This window comes from Molothrus ater, chromosome 11 (assembly GCF_012460135.2).
Source record: "Molothrus ater isolate BHLD 08-10-18 breed brown headed cowbird chromosome 11, BPBGC_Mater_1.1, whole genome shotgun sequence".
Classification (NCBI taxonomy): domain Eukaryota; kingdom Metazoa; phylum Chordata; class Aves; order Passeriformes; family Icteridae; genus Molothrus; species Molothrus ater.
The window spans coordinates 13,546,362-13,564,757 of record NC_050488.2 but is presented as its reverse complement, the minus strand read 5'-3'; the positions used below and the strand labels follow the sequence as shown (position 1 = coordinate 13,564,757).

Sequence of the window (18,396 nt, the reverse complement as noted above, 5' to 3'; positions counted from 1 at the left end):
ATGCAGGGGAGAGGGTTTACCTCAGCCATGGCCAGAACAGACTGGCTTGGGTTACACTTGGCAGGTGCTTTTTGCAAGAAAACAGGCAGGAGGGAGATGGAGGAAGAGGGAAGGTCTAATACTCCCGGCAGCAAAGGCTCCTCTGGTGGAAGAGTTACCTGCTGGCCAAGTCTTAGGTATTTTTAAAGGAGTTGTGTGTTTGAAATGTATCTCACCCTACTGAGAGCTCAACCACAAGGGCTCCATGAGTAAGCAATACCCACCAAGCCTTACTATGGCAGGTCAAGTGCCAATCTTTGTATCTCTGCAACAGGGACAAGGGGTTCCTAATGCTTCACAAATGAAACCACTCATCCCACTAATTAGCCTGAAAATATCATCATCCCACAGTCCCACTCCTCTCACAACTGGGCAGTGTAAAGAGACAGGAATGGGTGGGAACACACACTTATGAAACATTAATTCAGGGTTCAGTTGAATTAAACCCACTTGCTTTCCCAGCTTTACAAAAACAGAAGCTTGATACTCAGGTTCTCAGTGAGGCTTGACATTATTTTTACACTGCAGAGCAACATACCTCTTCAATAAATCATTCCAGTGCCAATAGCCTCCCTCAGATAGAAAGGCTACAGAGATGACCCTTAAAAGTTCAGAGGAGGGTTGAAAACATTTCCAGAAAATCACTCAAGTGCTGCTTAAGGATGTAATTTATATGCACAGCTCAGCACTCCATTGCAGGATTTCATATTTATTTAATTTGACAAGTTAAAAGTGTGCCCATCCAACTCTTTGGGCACATACAGTCTTTAAAAAAAACTTTGTAACTTAAAGCCAAATGTTCTGTGTATTGAATAGGAAAAAAATGTGATCCTCCTCAAACCCACTGGAAAAAACTGAAAGCATCAAAGAGACTAAGAGCTTCAACAAAGCACCAGCACAGGGAGAAATCGAGTTTGCCGATGAAGGAAGAATGAAGCTCCATAGCCTGATCACCTCCAGAAGACCTTCTGTTAGCTCAGGAGCTCCACAGCAGCTGTGCTGCCAACATGGTCTCCCCAAAGGAGGCAATCTCCCAGGCAACCAAGGCAGCTTCAATCAGCATCTGATAAGGTGGGATGTGAGGCCTCAGAGACAGAGCACAGCCCTGGGACTGGCGCTGAATCCCCCACTCTGCTGTGCATGGCATGGGGTGCATGCAGGAGTCACTCACACTGCCCTGTCCCTCAGGCCCCCCTGCAAACACCTCCAGCTCAGAGCCCTGTAAGGATTAGAACTCCTGCAGCTGCTGAACACTCATTCTGCACTCCCAAAGGATCCTTTCTCCAGCACACATGTGCCTTTTGACACAGAATAAACACGTGGCACCTGGATCCCATGGCAGCCCTGCCCCTCTCACCCCTCCCCTGAAGGGAGCCCAGCGTGGCAGAGCTGCTCCTTGGGCAGGCAGGGGCTGCTCTTCAAGGATCACAAGGATTAAAAACCATACATCTGCAATACCACATTCTGCAAGATGGAGATATTTTTTAGGAAAGGGGAGAGATGGGGCAATTCCTGGGGCAGGGATACTGAAGAAAAAAAAGATTATCTTCTGAGTAGTGACTGGAAAGACAGATAGAAGCCCTCTGACATAACAAAAATAATGGAAATAATTCTACATCTACTGCATAGACTGCAGTAGTGGCCTGGATCAGCCATTTCATACAAAGGCTCTGCTTATATCCTGCAACTAGAATTCTCATTCATTCCTTGATTATTTCATGCTTGGACTATTGCAATAATGTTTGTGCCAAGCTACTTTTTTTTTTTTAACCACACACTACAAGACTATTCAGAGCTTCCGTGCTTGCTTTGTTTCTCACTGAAGTATCCGTGCTGTTCACATACTTTTTTCCTCACTGTTATCTTCCTATATGTGTTCAGTTACATATGAAATCAAGACTGGAAGTTCAATATAGCACTGTAATCATTCAAGGACCTCAAAAACAGCAGACTCAACCTTTCTGAGTATTCTCCAGTCCATTTGCTGAGTCTGTATCACAGCTGCTACCCAAATAATCCATCTTTCTTTTGCCTGCTTAAAATATATGCATTTCATGTGTTCTTATGTCTGAAGAACTTTAAATATTTTGTCCTGTTGCTTATTTCAGTGCCTAGAGATCAACTAAATTGACAACTTTTTTGCTGCACTTTAGCACATTCTCAGTCCTTAGAAACAGTGCACTGGTTGTTGTAATTCCAGAGGTTTTCCACAAATGTCCCAGTGTTCACATTGAAAGAAAATGCAACAAAAAGCACAGTACATTTAAAGAAGTGAGAGGTCTCCCCTCCCCAGCTAAAGCAGCTCTTTGTGCTCCCTCATGTGAGGAGAGGTCACCACAGTTGGGACTGCAGCAGTGCAAAGTAGAAATGCTTGTGATGCACTACTGCAACAACTGTATCTGAAGCTCTGAAGATTTCATCCAGCATCTGCTGCTGTTATTTTATACTTCAGTGCTGTGCTAGGGAAAATCATTCATGAAAGAGTGAAAGTTGAGGGGACTGGTTCCTTGCACATCTCCTATTTCAGCCTCTCAAAGCTGTTCATCTGCCAGTGGCCTATCTGCTAAGAAACAGTAAAGAAAAAATTCACAACACTCAAAAATCAGAGATTTGCTTTAATGCACTTAAGCATGAAAACTAAGCAAATTCTAGTGAGAACCTTACCAAAAAAAAAAAAAAAAACAAAAAACAAAAAAGGGAATTTCACCATATCTGCATGCAACTTCTAAAAATCCAGCCAAGCATTTCAGTATAGACTGGATATACCAGGATTGACTATGACAGTACTTGGAATAAACTGTCAGCATGGCACACAAGAAAAGGTGGCAAGAGAGAGAGTAAACAGTATTAATGGTATTCAATAATGAAATCGTGTCTGTGTCTAAGTAGAAACTAAATTACTATCTGAGGTTTCCTTAGCAGATTATTTAGAAACTTGCCAATAGACAAACAAAGTAAATGACAAGACTCTCAATCAGGGCTGTGTTCCCCAGCAGTATGGCTCAGTAAAAATGATAGAGACTACTTGGGCTGCTCCTGGCTCTCCTCAGGGAACTGCTGATGGTAAATACTCAACACAAGCATCACTGTGAGCTCCTGCTTCAAGCTGTGGTTAGGAAGATGTATCCTGTTCTCTGGGAAAGGATTGTGACACCTCATTTCTTCATTCTCAGAACAGAAACAAAAGATAGTGTTTGGTACTGGTTCCTTCACAGGGGCAGGATGGCTAAGGAAGGATAAAAGGAACTCTCCTTGACATGCTCTGGGTATGGGCACATTTAGATGCAGATTCTGCAGACACAGATGTGCCTCGTGCACATCTGTACAGTGTCGTGGATGTGAAGCCTCGTGAACCAGAAACAACAGAATGCAAACAATCAAAATATACAGATGGCAATTCCTGTTTATTTGGGAAAACACACAGCAGTTGCTTTAGCTGTGCACGTTCAAAATGAGGGTTCATGCTCAGACAGTAGCAGCAAACTCTCCAGCTATGGTTTCCTGTGCTCCCCTTATGAAAGGGTGTAGCATTGATTTCTGGAACAACTGTTCCACTAACAAGATGCATATGGAAACGAATGCCTTGCAGCTGGTTCCAGCAGGGTTCACTGAAGACTACTATTCATCTCTGATGAATGCAGATAAAAATATTCAAAGCTCAGTTTACTGATCAGATCAGATATTAATGGGAATGTTTTTCTTACTTCTCTCAGCTTAGCTCCTCTTTAGAAAGTCAGCTCAAAAGAGTGAGAAAGCAAGAGAGCCAGAACCTCCCCATTTTGACTATCCTGCATTTAAGGGAGATGAGTACTTTTACAGAGGAATGATAACTGAACACATGGTGTGCCAGAGTTTTGGTCAATACCAAGATTTATTATTCTGAGGGACTGAAGGAGTGAAATACTGACCACAGCAAATAGCCCATTAGTTACCTCTCAGTTCAATAAGTCTTGATGCTTTCCTTACTATGTGCTGATTATTTCCTGTCCAATTCACATTAGCAGCTTATTTAATGAGAACAATCTAAGCAAAGAGAGAAATTCACACATTTACAAAGGATATGGCCAAGTTACATTCCATCACAGTTAACACCATTTGCTGTTCTTTCAGGAAATAACCATTACCCATCATTCCTGCTTTAATGCCAGCAATTGCTTTTGAGAACACCACTCAATTCTTACATTCACCACCGGTTATATTTTAAATAATAGCATCCTAAAGGACAGCAATAAGTGCCTAAGTGTTGTAGGACAAAGCATTCACACACTGATAGTGTCCACTAGCTTGACAGCATGGCCAAAGTTCCTGTTCTTAATGGACACCTTTCCCCACTCTCAGGGTCATCTCTACTCTTGTAAAGCCTATTTTTCTTCTATTAACTTCTAATGTTCACAGCAGCTGCACAGAATCTTGGAGAGAAAGGATTCAACATTTTAGACAGAAAAAACATGCACAAATAACAGAAGCATCGTAAGTGGTGCAAATAATTTCACACAGAATAGGAGAGACTAAAGGTATAAAGAGGAAAGAGATGCCTTGAATGAACCATAAGATTATAGGAAAAAAACAACTGTATGAGTTTTTACACAGGATTCTTTTTACAAAGCCACACTTAGATTAACATCTAAAAAGAACACATCTACATCCTCAGCCAACCTCTGTTTTTTTGTTCTCTGAGAAGCCCAAATGGTTTTGATTACTCAGAAGATTATTTCTTGAATGAGTCAGCTCACAACGCTGAAGCTGATCAGCAGAACAGTCATCAGGGGAGGAGGGCACACCAGTCCTGCCAGTGCCAGCACCCAGCTCAGCTGGGGAACTGCAGAGACAAAAGCAACATCATCTACAGCATCCTGCCCCAGACCAGGGCAGACCCATCCCATCCCATTAATCACAAAAATTAACACTGGGAATAATTAGACATCACATCTTTTACCTGAAGACTCAAAAAGGAGTTTGCTGATTTGGGTAAGCCCCTTCCTAATTCTGGTTTTCCACAATCTCATGCAATGACTGTCACATTAATTTTGCACAGCAGCTTTTCAAAAGAACAGGGTATGAGTAGATACAGGTCCTCCAGGGCTACCATCACTTAGGGCACGACCATCTGCATCAGCATCTCACACTGTAATCCCCTCCTAAGGCCCTGACCCTGAAGCTACTCATTTTTTTGGGCTACTGCAAGGCAAACTAGGGCCTGCTCAGACTACCAGCAAAGTGTTCTGAGCACTCACAGATGAACCACTCGACACTGGGAGGCATCTTTAAAGGTCTGGAATATTATGCTCTGTGAAGAAGCATATACTACACAAGGGAGGGTCAGTCAGAAAGCCCTGGATCTGGTAGATGTTTTAGTGGCATATTTCTGTGGGCATTTGTTTCAAGTATTGTTTTGGTTTTTTGTTTAAAAAAACGTTTACGTATTTACAAAATATGTCCACACTGATGAAAAAGCACCTGAACTGCTACTGTGTCACTATGCTGGGTACTAGAAACATACTGAGTTCTGTGGCAATTATAAAGGTGTGCTAAAAATAATTTCAAACTGATCCATTCAGTGGTCAGCCTAATAGAAGAGATGAGTTGGAAAAGCAAAGAGTGCAGTGAAACACATTCAGGATCCACATTTGCTCCTTGTGACTGTGCTGTGCCTGTTCCACATTTCTGCTGCACTACAAGTAATGTGGCCAGTCCCAGTTCAGGAAGTCTTTGACAAACTCTAAGACACAATCATGTCAAAACTTACAATAATACTATAAATAACACAATAAATACTTTGCCAAAACATACATGAATACACATGCACAGAGAATTCCCCCTGGAAATGTCATTTGAGCTTTTAAAAAAATCCTAAAAAGAACATCTAGGAGATGTCAGTCTCGTTCAGTTTTGCTGTTCCTATTTAAAGACAAGCTAGTCTTCTGTTTGCAGCTTTTGCTCACTTCTGAATTTGGTTTAAAGAGCTGCTAGCAGAGACTTAATGAAGTTTCTTGTAAAGGGCTGATTGTGTTTCCTGCTGTCTTTTTGACAGAACCCATTCAAAATGGGCCTTCTTCATTTAATTATCTAGTCTTTACTTTTGCAAGTTTTATTTCTGAACTAGAATAAACGTTATAGTCAGAATTGTGTCTGTAGACAGGGTTATTTTACAAGGCTTAAAATCCTTTCCTTTCCAGTGAAAGGAGAAGTGTGGTGCAGCTCAGTGCCCAGGGCACTGGAGCTCACAGGTACCCATAGCAGGCACCTTTAGGGATGTGGGTACCTCATACAAATGTTACAGGTCTCAGGGTTGTTCAACACCTGATCAATGAATGAAGTTTCTCCTCTCTAAACTCTTGAGCCTGAGAGGATCAATATGACTAGGCAGCACAGGGCAATGCTATAGATCACTCATAAAGCTGGAAAATTCCTGATCTCCAGAGCTTACGCCAGCCCCGAGACCATTCACCCTCCACAAGAGCTGAGAGCAGCACCAGGGTTTGCTACGGGCTACAGAGGAAATAATCTAAAAGCACAGTGTAGGACAGATACATCCTGTGGAAGATGGATATTTGAGGGCTCTTTGCAACATGGCTGTGCCCTTTTCCCACCCCCAAGCAGGAAAACCACAACTGGCTGCCTGCTTTTGGACCTCTCCACGCCCAACTCAGGATTTATTATAGAAATCTTAAGCCCAAAAACACAAAAGCTCTGCGAGCAGGCAGGCACAGCCATAAAAAGAGAGAGACCTGTGCTGCTGTAAATCAGTTCTACTCAACTGAAATCAGCATAAAGCCATAGCTCAGCCTCACACACATGGTGTGTGCTGGGGCTCAGCAGAAGCTGCCACTGATGGCTGTCAGGGGCTATCCTGGTCCTGTTTACTCCCTTTGGCAAAGTCCCTTAGAAGGAACTCCAGGCTCAGCAGCCCCCAGCCCAGCAGAGCCTCCTTCCCTGCCCATAATTGCTGGGCCAGGCCAGCAGCTGTTGTACAAATAACTGGAGGGGAGCTGGCCTGACCATCTGAGGAGAGGGAAGGGAAGCAGCCTACCAGGTAATGGCTGTAAAAGAGCTTGGAAACCACTGGCACAGGCTAATTGCTGACTGCAGAGTGAAGTTTCCCCTCTCTGTAGGCTCACTGGATGCAAACTTCCCAGGCGTGTCCAAAACCCTACCCACAGGACAAACCTTAGTACATGAAGTGCTCAGCCAAGCCCTGCTCAGGGTTCCTGGGAAATATTCTGGGGAATGAGGAAGCAAGGAGAAAGAAACAGAGATAACATGATCATCCTCCTCACTGTGCTCAGCTAGGAACAAACATCTGTCTGGTATCTGGGCTCTGCCACCCACCATTTATTCCCACTTTCAACCTAAACACAGAAGCTCAGCATTTTCACAACCTCTGGTCTCCTCAGTGAGCAAATATGAACAAAATGGCATCAGATAAGAGAGGCTGAACTGGCTGAAAATCAAAAGTGGTCATTTGTCCTACATTACTGAAATGTTTAGATTTATTTTACTTGCCTGACCCCATTTGCAAATGAGATAGATTGTATTTTGACATCTAATAGAGATAACTTGTGTATATTGATGCAAGAAACCTCTACACTTACCTATAATCACTCATTCCCAATGAAATAAATGGTCTGGATAAAAGAGGGGTGTTGGCAGTCAAAAAGTAACAGTTGCATATTTATATCAGCATTCAGACCTCTTAGAAAGTAATATTTTTTCCTTCAGCTAAAACTGGCCCTGCACAACATCCCTCTTGGACAAACAACAAATGTCTGAAAAGTATCTCAGATCTTCCAGAAAAGCACACACAGGTTCAATATAATGCTTGAAATCTTCCTACAAACTTTTTAGATATTGGATATCTTCCACAGAGTCAACATAGCTATTAACACCATTTCTAGAACACAGCAACCAGCAAATCATTCAACCAGCACATCATTCTGAAGTGCATTTTTATTTGTGGTATTTCAAAATTGTGCAGGTACATGAGCTCTTCCATAGGACATCATGAAAGCAGTGGGACAAACAATAAAATATCCTTCCAGTATCCTATCTTTTCAGCACCACACATCCTGGCTTGATGCACTGACAAGTCTCATTGTTGTCATTATACACTACCACAAAAATACGTGCACAGAAACAAATAACTGTAAAAATTGTGCTGGTTTTTGGTTTGGTTTTTTTTTTTTTTTTTTTTACTCTGGATATACATATATATATGGATGCTTACAGTCTTCCTAGAAGGCACAAAATGGTGAGCTTGGAAATGTACTGATTAGACCAGAAGAGCAAAGAGAAGTTTGGGAGCATGCCTGACCAATGGTATGTCAAGAAATAAAAACAAGATTGAAAGGATGAGGAGAATAATAAGGCAAATCCTGCAGGTGAATGGCAGAAATGCAAGAAAGGCAGGCATGTGTGCGGGGGGAATTTGCAAGGAAGGCAGAAGAAGAAAAATACACTGTAAAACTAATTTAAACTGAGCACAGTAGTAATAAAAAGCAAGTGAACAATTAGATTCTGGAGCCATTTCATGTGTTGGTGCTCTGGAGCAGTCACTCACCCGAGTATGCCCAGTAAGGGTCCCCTGAAGCCTTTCTCCTGCGGATCTGCACAGAGCTCCCATGTCTGTTCTCGTGCAGAGAGCCCACGTAACCTTCAGTCAGAGCTGCAAGGAAAGAAGCAGGAATTGTAAAGAAACAGGTATTGGCTCCCTGGAGTTTGCAGAGTGAAGCTTCAATCTTTGCTGAGCAGAGACTACAAACCAGGGACTGCTTAAAAGAATTTAAGAGGCTGAAACCTCCCCCATCCAAAGGAGAAGCCAGGACTCACTGCCTCACCATTATTCTGGTCTGGATGCCTGTGCAACTCCAGTAATTTCCATAAGGAAATTCTGATGTACACAAACAAACAATATGAGCCTTGACCTATGACCAAACTTTCTCTGTTTAGACCCAGAGGATAAGTTTACTTTGCCAATGACTGCCAAACTATGTCTGTCAAAACACCCACTGTGCCATACCAATGACTTACAGCATCAAAGGGAGAGAACAGGAATGGAGAAATCTTTGTAAAACTCCACAAGCCACAAGGTGTTAAATTCAAGTGAACCAGAAAAAAAATCCCACATCCTACCCCTACCCACCCACATTCCATCCCAGGACTTTTTCTTTTATACCTCCAACAATTTTTATTTTTTCTTTTGTAAAGGAATGAATTGCTTCCATGATGATGTGTGGTATTTGGGCTTTTTATGTGCACATTTGGCTTATTGTTTCTATGCATCTGATTGAACCAAAGTGGAGGTGTGTAAATTCACAAATGTCAGCAGAAAGTCTGTAGTAAATTCAACTACATTTTTCAGAGCACCATAATAAATGCACACAAACAAAAAACCACCTTAGCTCCACAGACATGGAATGAGGAACAAGTAGGCACCAAATGGCTTTATGGAAATTTAAGCCCAACTTCTCCCAAACCGCTTATTTGATCAGTAAGAAACGAGCTGAATAATTCAAATTAAAGCTTCAGAAAACCCCATGAAGCACTGCTGCCCCTATGCAGTCACCAAGTGCTGCATTCCCTTCTATTCCCAAGCCAATTACAGCTGGGCTGGAGAGAAGCCTGGAACAGGACTTTATTGAACATCATGCACCAGTAACTCAGAATTTGCCTTTCTTTCCCTTTGGAAAAGCTTCTGGGAGGCTCTTGCAGCACAGCAGCAGAGAGGCTGCTGTGCCCCAGGTTATCCATGAGTGCTCCCCAGCTCTGGGTACAACCTTCCCTCTGCAATGAGGATTTCTGCACGTTTTGGAACCCTGAAGTGGTAGGAAAAGTCGTGCAATTTCAGGAAAGGCAGCACAGGTTTACCCCTGCCAAATCATCTCTTGTGCAAGCAAAGGTACTAATTGTGCCATTTGAATGAGTTTCCCAGATTCCCTGGCAACTTTCTAAATGTTAAATTCACCCTAGGCTGTGAACAAGAAACACTGGAACACCATCATGCTACCAGGATTTGTAGGCAACACGACCTCACATACTTTGTTTTCCTCTCTAAAAATACTAAATTAAACATCTTAGTTCAGTCTTTTTTTTTTCTTTTTATTTACTTTTAAATGTCTACGTGGTTGGGAGTTAACAGGCACTCATTTCAGCAGGAAAGAACGGGTGTGGGATGTGGAGACCCAAACATTCTTGGCAAAAAACCACAAAACTGAACAAAGATAAGAGACCATGAAAAGCCCAGGGAAGAGAACAATGAAATAGCCTAGGCAGATGGCTGGAAAGGTTATTAAAAAAAAAATGGCCAGCTTAAAAATCACATGTGTTGACAAATACACCTAAAGCCTCTCCTTGTTACAAAATGAAAGACAGCATCTTTCTCCTGAGCATCCTCTACAGAGAGGGGAAGTAACTGTGGGATTATTCTTGCTGAAAAGGTCTGAACCTTTCAGGCAGGAGGAAGATTGGACACTGCCTCCTCCAAAGAACAAGGTGCTCCTGCAGGTGTGCCTTTACATCCAGAGAAAGGCACTGAGTCTAAATAATCTGTATTTGTTGAAGGTACAGGGGGTCTGAGTGAGTGCAAAACATCTCGGGTTGTAAACACCTCTGTACTTGTAGCTGGAGCCATCAAAAAGCCTCACAGTAACCATGGTGTGGCCATGAATCATGCCACTGATTTTCAGTGTCTTCTGTGCAGAAAATTAAATTATGCAAGTCCAAGCCTTTATGAATGCCTAACTTTAATGTGAAATTGAACATTTGCTTCTGTCAGTAATTCATGCAATTATAAACCTGATATTCTTATGAAAATATGCAGTTTTAGTTTTCTGCAGAGATACTTAATAGGTTTGTGCACCTATCTGTATTTATAAAAGATGAAGAGACATGCTGTACACAAATTTATTTCCACCACAAAAGATGTTACAAACCAGGAGGGAGCTCAAGTACTTTGCAAGAGGACTAGGGGAAGAGACTTGATAGTTGCTAAATAGATTCTGTAGGACTGAAAAAGAAACAAACTGAGAAAGAAACATCCTGTTCTAAATAAAATCCTGCACCACTGCTAGATCGCCCAACATTATTTTCAATAATAATCCCCCTATAAACATGCAGTAATTCAGTAGTCATCAGCAATTTAGAGCAGATATACACTTCTAGGGTAGCTGCAGAAACTCTGGGAAAAGGATCACAGAAACTCTGGGAAAAGGATGATGGATAGCTCAGGATCTCTGGCCATGCTGTGAACTGCAAAGGCAATGGTCTGGCTTTTACAAAAATCATGCACAACATCCCCTTCCTCCCTCAGCCAGCTCACAGTACAACCAGGCATTTCTTCATGAGGCCACAGAAACACGAGAAAACACAGGTATTGTTGTGCTAGTGAACAAACAGATATCTGGCCATATCTCACAGTGGTACAGTCATCAGAAAACCAGACTCAATCTCATGGTGCTTCCATTCTTCAGTGTTAATTGGGGTCAGTGGCTCTCTCATCCTCAAGGGGCCCAAGGTACAGAACAGAGCATACAGTGGCTTTTCAGATAAAAGTCTGGAAGAGCCAAAGCATTCAAATAAAGTTCTTTCAAAAAGGGAAGTGCTTCACACAACAAAACAATCTTATGTTTCAGGTAGAATCACTACTTTGTCCAGATTTGGGGGGGAGGTGGGGATGTACCTTCTGACCAAAACAACCTGACATCAATGAAAGTTTAAGTTTTTGAGAAAATATTTTGGTTATGTAAGCACCAATCACTACAGGACTCCAAGAGTCTTTTTTCAGCTGCGAGACAGTTAACAGCTCCAGAACAGGGAGCAGCCAAGTGGTTTCCTGCTCCACTCCTGCAGAGCTGGATGCTGGAGAAAAGCCAGCAATTAGACAGGCTGCTCTGACAGGGAGCAAACAGGAGAGGCTCCTCTCTTCTGGGAGCCCTGCAAAAGTTGGGGAAGTGGAAATCAGGACAATAGGAGGGGCAGGCACATACTCCAGGAAGGCTCAACACGGAGCAGCCAAATTAGAAGGGTGGAATAGAGGGACACAGAGCAGGAGGGAGAGATGAAGAGAAGGCACAGCAGAAACCCTTGCTTGGCAAGTTTCCTTTGATCCATCAAGCCAGTGCTGATTGCAGAGGGGAAATGAACACCATAATACATGGTCTGAGGCTTGCAGATACACGATGAAAAGAGAAAGGGAGAGATTGCACACTCAGATACACAAGCGTGAAATTAAACCCTGAGCAGCTCCCCGGGCTGCTGGTGCGTGCAGGGTGGAACACCCACAGCCTGTGGAGCTGTGCTGAGCCCTGCCAGGAGCAGAGGAACCTTCAAAGCCAACATGGAGAAATCCCTTACACACCATTTCATATCATTTTAAGCAGCACTGAATGCTACATGATTTTCGATGATGTGCTAAATGAATCAGCCTGGGCCACAGATCTGCAGACAGCAAAAGCAATGCTGGCTACCCTCAGCATCCTGAGCAGCCCTCCATTCACTCTGACTCAACAGATTAACTTTCCAATAAAAATTATTTGATAAGTGCCCTCAAAGGTACGATAAGGTAATTCCTGCCTGAGTACCTTACTGGTATTCATAGCTCACATGAAAACACAAAATTTTATCCCCAATCTACCTTAAATGTAAAGCTATTACAGTATTCAGAGAGATTATACCCTTGGCATTAGTGTTTAAAAGGTATCAAGCCATCAGCTATGAAAGAAAAATCCTTTAAGATCGATACATTATGTCTGAATGGTGAAATCATTAGTTATAATGGTAGATTAACTAGATTGTGTGCCACACTTACATTCTTTTAAGCTTTCTTTGAAGACAAGAGTTGCACACAAATCTGGTTTTGGATTAAAATGGGACGAATTCAAAGGTACACACATTGTCCATGCCATAATCATTCTGACTAGCCACCGTGGACTATAGTAGCAGCTGAATCACAGTTATTCCTAGTCCCTAATGTGCATGAACTTCTTAACTGAGTAGTTCAACACGGAGCTACAAGCCAGCCTTTGGAGACAGAGCCTTGTCTATTGGAGTCTGGAGTAGTGTCACACTATGACAACACTTCAAGCAGGGAAGTTAAAGAAAAGATCTTGTTAGTGTGCAACAAAAAAAGCACTAAATTATAAGGTATTCTAGCAATTAGTGCTGTATCAAATCAATGCCTGAAGAAAAGCAACTTTTCAAAACTAAGAAAACCATTCTTTTCTTGAAGACTGCACAGCACTGCATTTTAAAAAGGCACGAAAGCACAGAGACATTACTTGAAGGGCTTTTATACCATCTCTTAAATGGAGATAAAGAGATGAGTGATCCAAGACACCCATCTGCAAGCCTCACCAGCAAAAAGCAGCACCTTTATCTAGGTGCCTTCACTGTATTTTAATTGGACTGTGCTAAAGAGAAGCAGGTAAGCTGGAGACATGGCAATGCTATGCACTGTAACACACACGCTGCTGAAATGAGTTCAGGCTTCCGGGCAATTTCTTAAAATAAACGTTGCCAAATGAGCCAGAAGGAAAGAAGAAAAGAGAGGGAAGGAAACTGATAGATAATAAATTTATAATATTGGGCAATTAAAATATTTTGCACAATTAGTATAAATAATACTTAAATTCATCTCCCTAGGCTCTTTCGTGGTAAAATTCCTAAAGACAACTAGGCTATTTGCCTTAAATATTTTACCACCCTTTGACAGCAAATAAATCTAGAAATATTTCAGGCACAGCAAATCCATTCTGATAGTGCATTACTTTTAAACAGACTTTTCAGACATGGATCTCCATATTTTGCAGATTATTTTATATCTTGCCAAAGAGGGATGGAAGTTACAACAGCATATAGTGGTCAGACAGCATCAACAAATTATATTCTGAATGCAACTTCATCCCTTGATAATGCTGCAGAGATTTCTTCCCATTATCAGATAAAAGTCAGAATCTGTTCTCCTGTGAACACACAGCCAATTTTCAGAGCTTTCCATTAATGAAATATGGGAGTTAAAAATGATGAGTTCCTCGCAACTTAAGTGAAATAACAGATACCCAGATGCTACATCTGCCAAGAGACATCTGTCCCTTTCCCAGATGAGAGTCACCCAGACAGCCCCTTAATTCCTGTGCAATGGAATCCACTGGTAAAACTGACACAGAGACTTCTCACACCATTCATTCATTCATTCTCTGCAGTTCACGTGTCTGATAGATGATGTGGTAACAGCACAAATCCTAAGAACATAAATGCAGAGCACAGCAGGCCTCTACAGGAACTAACCAGCAGAATGCAATTTGAAGATGAAAAACAGTCCAAGGAACACGCTGTCAAACTATGGGGATTAAATTAACTGGCAGAATTAAAAGCCCTTATCCCAAACATGAATACAGCAGTCACTAGGTGTGCCCCTTGCTAACCTGTTGTGTTCAATGCCATGAGTTAAATGCAGTGCAGTTTTGTAATACTCCAGTGTATCAACATAATGCAAAAAGTCCCAGAGCAGCAGAGCTGGACAAGCAATGGAAAAGAGATTTGCAGCACAGACTTTTCCTTGTATTACAAGGGATGGAGTTTCAGGGCCCCAAGGAAGTCTCTGATGCCCTGGGCATGCACTGCACTGTGGTGCCCAGGGCCATCAGCCCCTCTCCCCCAGAGCAGGTGCCCTCCCAAGGAGAAGCAATCCAGTCTCTTCAGCCAGGAGTTCCCACAGCTCCTGCTCTCAGCCTGCCTGGCTTCATAACCCAGATGAGCAAAGCTCATTAGCAAGACAGTGAGGCAACTTCAAGTTGCATTAATGATGCTCCATTAAGGGGACAGAAAATGAAGCTTGGGAGGCCAGGAAGAGACAGATGCTGCTGGATGATTAGAAAGGGCTTGATTTTGCATTTTCATGGCTTACACTTAGCTGGCATCAGCTGTGCAAGATGTGACAGAGCTGGTAAATTTGGACCACTGATGTCAACCAGCATCACCTGCAGCTCTTGTGCTCAGAATAAGCAGTCAGCCAGATAACAAACAGTGCCATCAACTTCCACCTCAAGATAAAGCCACACAAAAAAAACCAACTGCAACATTGCCCCTGCCAAGAGGATGGTGCCCTGCAGCAAAGCTTCTGCCAGAGAACTTGCAGAATACCCTGAGACTAAGGGTTCTCAGTCTGTGGAACATGAGCTCCCATCTACCCATGTGTGAGCTACATGTAATGAAAAAAGAACCAAACAAACCAGTCTGGTATTTTCCCCCCTGAAGAAATAGCAGAAAAAATAGCCCAGACAACTGCAGGGCTCCTCCAGGAAGGAGGGTCTGCTGTTCATGTCCCACTGCCACAGCTGAAGAAATGAAGTCTGAGCATCCCAGGCACACTCATCCCCCAACTCTGGGAACTGCAGACACCTCAAAAGCAGCTGTTTGTAAAACCCTTATTCCAAGCTGTTCTCTGACACTTCCCAGAGAATACAGAAATACACTCCTTTTACCTTTAAGACAAAGTTTTCAAACAGACTGGTACTCTAGGCATCTAAGCTGAGATACCTTAAAGAAGACTAAAGCACATTATATTCTAAAAACTGGAGTCCTTTTAGACACCTCCGATTTTTGGCAGTCAGACAGAAAAATAATTGGGAGCACCTGAAAACTCTGTAACCTTGAAAACTCTTGGTCTGTGCATCCTTCACAGTCCCTCAGACTCCTGTTAACCATCATTATCTGCATTTCTTGAAAGGAGGAATCCTCATCCTTGTTCATCTTCTCTCCCCACTGCACTTCACAAGGGTCCTGTCACCTCTGAATTTTATTTGTAGTAATGAGTGATGCAAACACAGAAATAAAACTTCAGAGCAGAGGTTCATATGCAAGGCTGACCTCCACAGGGCACCTGATGCTCTCTCAGCCAGTACTGAGAGAATCACAGCAGGTACTTGGGAGAAAACAGATCAACTCAATTCTCCAGTACCTCGGGTAGCTTGGGCAGAGCGAGCTGAGGCAGTGAAAACCCAAATATTGGGGTAAAGTCACTGCTCACACAGCCAGCTCCAGCACCTCTGCACTGTTTCCACAAAGACAAGCTCAAAGCCAAGCTTGGAACAAGCTGGAATCCAGTGGCAGCTCAGTTTATTTGTGCAGAAGGGACTTGAATCCATGAGCCCAGGCACTCTGAGAAGGGGCTGCTTTGGTCTCTTCATTCATGGCATGGTTTATCTGGGAAATGTATAAACCACACACGGACAATGGAGTTTGTACTGGATTAACTGCATTAACAATTGCAAAAGGGAGCTTTATTTCACTTCTTGCCTTATTGCAAGTGCCCAAACTTTAAGGGTTTTGCAACAGACAATGCTGTGGCTGGAACCACCCATCTCCCTCTTATTCTCACATAATCAGGTGCTGCAGCACACACAGTGCTAAAAGAGCACCCTCTGAATAGCAAATAAACATGACCTTAATGGAGTATTTTGTACTTCCAGTGCCTTGCTTAATGCAGAATCATACCATTATCATTTCACTAAATCCAGCAGTACTCACAAAAACACACAAACTTATGCAAAATCAGCAGTTCCACCTCTCTGCTCCAGAAATAATTTGCTTGCATCGACTGCCAGCATTTGTGGCAGTACAGCCTTATTACATTTTCAAAATGGATTCCCCCAAGTACATGAAATATCTTGGTAAAAAAAAATCTTAGACTCATCCAAAGAACCATAGTAAGGACCGTGGGACACAGACCTGCTTTGTGCATGACTTCTGTCCACCCACTGCCATCTTTCCAGACATATTCCTGCCTCCTTGTTGGCAACCTATAATTTCATTTCTCATCCTATTAAAAGCCCCTTTGGAGTCCATCAGTAGAGACAAACATCTACCTACAAACCAGGGTTTTTGCTAAACTTAGGCAGAGTCCCCAGAGGACAACTGCTGTTGTGCAAGAGCTTCCCCTCTGCACTCCCTGCTCTTGGGGCTCACAGTCCCCAAGGCATCCCCCAAATTCACCATCCTCCTCCATTCTGAAGGAGCAGCACACCCAGCATTCATCCAGCAGAAAATGCAGGGCCCAGGGCTGATTTCAGTCCCACTGAGGCTTCATTTTTATGAAGGCAACGGAGCTGCTTCACTGCATGACATGAGATCAAACATGCCCCACTATCAAGTTTTCACAGAAAGGGGCTCATCGTCTAATAAAAATCCCTCCTTCTTTATACAAAATGATTTTTTTAACCTGTGTCCTTTGGCCCATTTAACAATTTATCGACTGTGGGAAATAAAGTGAGGCTACATCAATCTCTTCCTGGTTATTTGGCTCTCAAATTAATGCTGAAGGTGGAAAGCTCAGTAAAGAACTATTTAAGAAAAGAAAGGAGAAATGCTCTAGTCCCACTGTGAGATGTCTTCCTCTCAGTTTGCAGTCAGGTATGGCCACCTACAGCTGCACAATCTCCTGAGGAAAGATGGAAGAGCATAAATGTGCATGCTCCCCTGGACTGAGCAGAAATAACTTGAGATTTGTACCATTCTGTGCTGAAACAGATCAGTAGTGCCCAGGTAGCCAGATTTAGTGCCTCCAGCATGTGACAGTAATTCCAGCCAGATCCACTAAAATTATTTTGGGATCAAACTTAAAAGCTGAATAGAACCAAGCAGGCAAACATTCATTTTTATTTGTGTGAAAATGTTTTTAATTTGGCTTATGATCCACAAAACAAGGTTTTTCATCTTTTTTTTTTATGCTGACAGCTTGCATTACATACAGATTTTGTAGCAAAGGGTTTCATCCACACTTATTTCCCAAAATATAAATCTGAAGTGGAAACTGACATAAATAGAGGGGGGTTTTTTGTGCTGACTGAACGAGTTGTTAGTCTGGGATATATGCCCCAAAAACATGACCCACCACTCTGAAAACTCCCTCCTTTCCTTCCAAATAAGTTGCACTGTTCAAAGGGAGAAGACACCAAATACTAAAGAGCTGATCTGTGAACTGAATCAAACTTCCATCTTGGCTTTTCAGTTTCCCATTAGTGTTTTCACCCAGGCAAGACTTTTTTCTGGAAATTTCCCAGCAGGAAGATCTGGTGCTGTTTAGAATCCCAAATTAATACTTGGTTCATTGGTCATTTGTCTCCAGAGAATTCAATAAAGATCCTGACATAGAACCTCACACTACCAGGAGCAAGAACATTGAGGCCTTTGGCAGCAAGAACAGGAACAAAAAAAAACCAAACCAAATAAAAACAAACAAAGAAACACACACACACAGAAAACCCTCCACAAAACCAAAAGCAAACAAACAAACAAAAGCAGTAACAGGGCTCAGATGAAGTAAACAGACCAAAATTACCAGCAGTGGGGTCACTTGGTAATGAT

General features: G+C 42.5%; 1 protein-coding gene across 1 annotated transcript in view; it reads right to left on the bottom strand.

The window, feature by feature from the left end:
• Positions 1-18,396, bottom strand: part of PTPRG (protein tyrosine phosphatase receptor type G) — a 394,190-nt gene that overhangs the window by 298,018 nt on the left and 77,776 nt on the right. The window contains exon 2 of the mRNA XM_036390782.2: positions 8,597-8,701. Coding sequence (XP_036246675.1) covers positions 8,597-8,701 — 105 coding nt within the window. The remainder of the gene's footprint in view (positions 1-8,596; positions 8,702-18,396) is intronic.